This window comes from Buceros rhinoceros, unplaced genomic scaffold (assembly GCF_000710305.1).
Source record: "Buceros rhinoceros silvestris isolate BGI_N320 unplaced genomic scaffold, ASM71030v1 scaffold28203, whole genome shotgun sequence".
Lineage (NCBI taxonomy): Eukaryota > Metazoa > Chordata > Aves > Bucerotiformes > Bucerotidae > Buceros > Buceros rhinoceros.
Window position 1 is genome coordinate 12,837 of NW_010404663.1, and position 3,322 is coordinate 16,158.

At 44.1% G+C, this 3,322-nt stretch overlaps 1 protein-coding gene across 3 annotated transcripts in view; it reads right to left on the minus strand.

Moving 5' to 3' along the window:
- Window positions 1-150: 150 nt before the first annotated feature.
- The window catches only part of ATG13 (autophagy related 13), a 14,619-nt gene continuing 11,447 nt past the window's right edge, over window positions 151-3,322 (minus strand). For all 3 annotated transcript variants that reach the window (XM_010133467.1, XM_010133466.1, XM_010133465.1), the window contains 4 exons: window positions 2,689-2,766; window positions 2,293-2,409; window positions 1,718-1,846; window positions 151-545 (listed from right to left, as the gene is read on the minus strand). In XM_010133467.1, coding sequence (XP_010131769.1) covers window positions 468-545; window positions 1,718-1,846; window positions 2,293-2,409; window positions 2,689-2,766 — 402 coding nt within the window. In that variant the 3' untranslated portion in view covers window positions 151-467. The remainder of the gene's footprint in view (window positions 546-1,717; window positions 1,847-2,292; window positions 2,410-2,688; window positions 2,767-3,322) is intronic.

The following is a 3,322-nucleotide window of genomic DNA, read 5'->3' on the forward strand; positions in this document are numbered from 1 at the left end:
TGAACCCACAGATGCTGGAAACAAGCCAAAGTTTTCTATGTTTAACAGGATTGGAGATTATAGGGAGAAGTCTGTTAGCAAGAAGCTATACCTAGGGAAATTACACCATAGGACCGTTGGAGGAAGCACATGGTGACTTTTCACAAAGTTCCTCCACACAAAACAGAAATTGGAAATAAAGTAAGTTTCATACATTGGAGTTTTATTTCCTGTGTCCCTACTGAAGTCTTAAATTCAAAATTGTGAGCAGGAAATGCTGTCCAGAACTTTGCAGTGGTGTAGCTCGGGAAAGTCAGCAGGTGAGCTGTATCTACTGCTGAAGAGAGCAATAAAAGAAAGCTCACTTGATGGAAGGGACTAGCCAAAGTGAGACAAAACACGGCAGGGATGATAGAGATATTTGTCAATGTTTTTCTCCAGGATGCCTTGAGGACGAAGAACTGCTGCAGCAAAACTGGAAAACAGCTTCACTGCAAGGTTTCTACAAAAGCATCAAACTCTTTGACATTTTTCTCGTGAACTGCCAGCTTCTCTGGTAATGAGTCCTGGAAGGGTAGAAGGGTGCAGATCAGGACTCATTCACAGCAGATAAAAGGAAGCTTTAAACACACACTGAGGTAAAAATTCTGTTTCGAGTCATACAACCCCTCTTCACTGCTCTGGGTTCCCTTTCCCACGTGCACAAAACCAGGAGTCCTCTGGCAGCATCCAGAAAGCAACCCTGAGATGGGTAGCCTGCCCAGAGCATGTCTGTTCTGTAGGAACAGGAGATGCCCTGAGGCCTTGCCTGGTACAATTCCCACCAGCTGCAGCGTAACAACCTGCTCATGTCACTGCATTCGTCAAGTCACTTGCAGCTCTTAACCTTTGGTATTAATTCTCCCCCACACTGCCTGTGGGCCCAATGCAATGCTCACCCACACATGACTTTGACCAGCCATACCAGGATTTTACCTTTGCTCAGGCTGCAAGATCAGGCCTAGTTTGCCACTAAGTTTGAGACCAGAGGTAGGATTAATTTTAGGGGTTTCAATGACAGCCACAGCAGGCATGCGGCAGCAGCCTTCAGCTTGAAAATAAACATACCAGTTTCAGAGGCTCAGGCATGCCACAAACAAATTTGCATTTGTCTGGAACATATTAGTGAGGGACACACCTTCACGGACCTGTTGGAGCAGGTCCAGAGGAGGGCCACAAAAATTATCAGAGGGCTGGAGCACCTCTGCTATGAAGAAAGGCTGAGAGATGTGGCATTGTTCAGCCTGGAGAAGAGAAGGCTCCAGGGGGACCTTACTGCAGCATTTCAATACTTAAAGGGTGCCTATAAGAAAGATGGGGACAGACTTTTTATAGTAGGGCCCATTGTGACAGAACAAGAGGAACAAGTTATAAACTAAAAGAGGGGAGATTCAGACGACATAAGGAAGAAATTGTTTACAGTGAGGACGGTGAAACATGAACAGGTTTCCCAGAGAGGTGGTAGATGCCCCATCCCTGGAAACATTCAAAGTTGGGTTGGACAGGGCTCTGGGCAACCTGATCTAGTTAGTGATGTCCCTGCTCACTGCAGAGGGGTTGGACTAGATGACCTTTGAATGTCCTTTCCAACCCAAACTATTCTAAGATTCTATGAAGATAGAACTTTTTTCAAACTAGGAATAGGTAGAACATTATAAAGTACATGATTCCCACAGACAGAAATTTCAGGGCTCCATACCAAATCCTCTGCCATGGACTGTGCTCCAATATCAATGGAGAGGCTGCTGAGTTGAGGGGGGTTCTGAAACTCACGGTAAAATGTCCCCAGGTCCATTGGAAGAATGTCATCTTTTGAAAATGCTGTTTTCTAGAATCAAAGATACTGCTGTTAATTCCCATTCAAGTGACACCGGCTTTCCTTTTGCCATAAACTCAAGTAAAAGCATTACCTGCTATCAGTAAACATTTTGGCATTACAACTGTTGCTGCAATAATGCAGATTAAATAACTGAAGAACAGCCAAGATCTGTGCTTGCCTGAGCACTTGGAAGAGAGGATTTCATTGGAATTTGGCTCATTTAGGTACTAGAGCAAGGACGCCAAGTCCAGATGTTATTAGGAACTGAAAGTATTGAATCTGTAGCTGTTGGTTCTGAGTATCAGTGTCTTTGCCAAACTCGAGTTTGGACCGGTGAATCATTGGTCTTTTCCACCCCCACTGAAAACTACTCTTACATCATTTGCCATTGTACCAGCACCTGAAGCCCATCTAAGATGCAGGTGTTACATGAGAGCACTGATGAGGGCACTTACAAAGTCAATCATAACAAAGTCGTCATGGGTGTTCCCTGTACTGCTGCCACTGGAGCCCTCCGAGTGTAAGCTGCCTTGTAAAGGAGATTCATTTTCTGGGGAGTCAGGAGGATTAACCTGCCCAAGAAATCAAAGATGGTGAGTACTGATCTCATGACTGTATCTGTCTATATTTTAACAGTGTGGGGGCAGTTAGGATGTTGGACAATAAACACATGCTGTTATTTGCATGTTTACAGAGCCCAAGACTCAACATGGGAGATTTCTTGAAATCAAACAAATCTGAGTAACTAGTTCTTTGCTCAAAAAACAAAGTGTATTCAAGGAAGGGAACAGCATGGATGTCACATAAGGGATGCTAAGAAGGCCTATGTTATATCTCTGGAAGAGGCTTACCATGGGGTCGTTATCTTCCAGATCAACATTCTTGGAAGCAAACATAGCAAAAGGAATGTCTAAGTTGGCCACAGTCACCTGAGGAGATTCAGCAAACAGAATTTCACTAAGATGCTCTGCTTACCCAGCAGGATAGGATATTAAGTCTTTGTCAGGCCTGCTAAAAATTTCCCAAGATCACATCAGCAGTTAGGCAGGAGGTTGACAACCTCATTTAAAAGGCATAAAACAGAGACCTAATGCAGATACATAGCCTGAGGTGAGATTGCTCATACACATCTTGTATAATACAGGCAAGGCTTAACAAACTGCTACAAATTCAAACAGTTCTCCTTCATCCATCTGAAAGGCCTAGAAGAGCAGCCTTAGGAACTGAGCAGATCTCTAAGCTGCTACAGCTGAGCTGAAATGCTTGCTTAGCAGTGATCAACTGGTCTCCTGGATGGCCCTTCAAGGAAGGGAGGCTTGCTACCAACTTCCCTAATTTATGAACCTGTGGTAGTGGCAGATCATTGTGAGACCCAAGTGAAGTATAGTCTTCCATACACAAATAAGGTGTTGGCAAAGTGGGGCAAATTCAATGGCTGTCACATCTCAAAAGGATTTTATGAAAAACAAGCCTATGACAAGACCT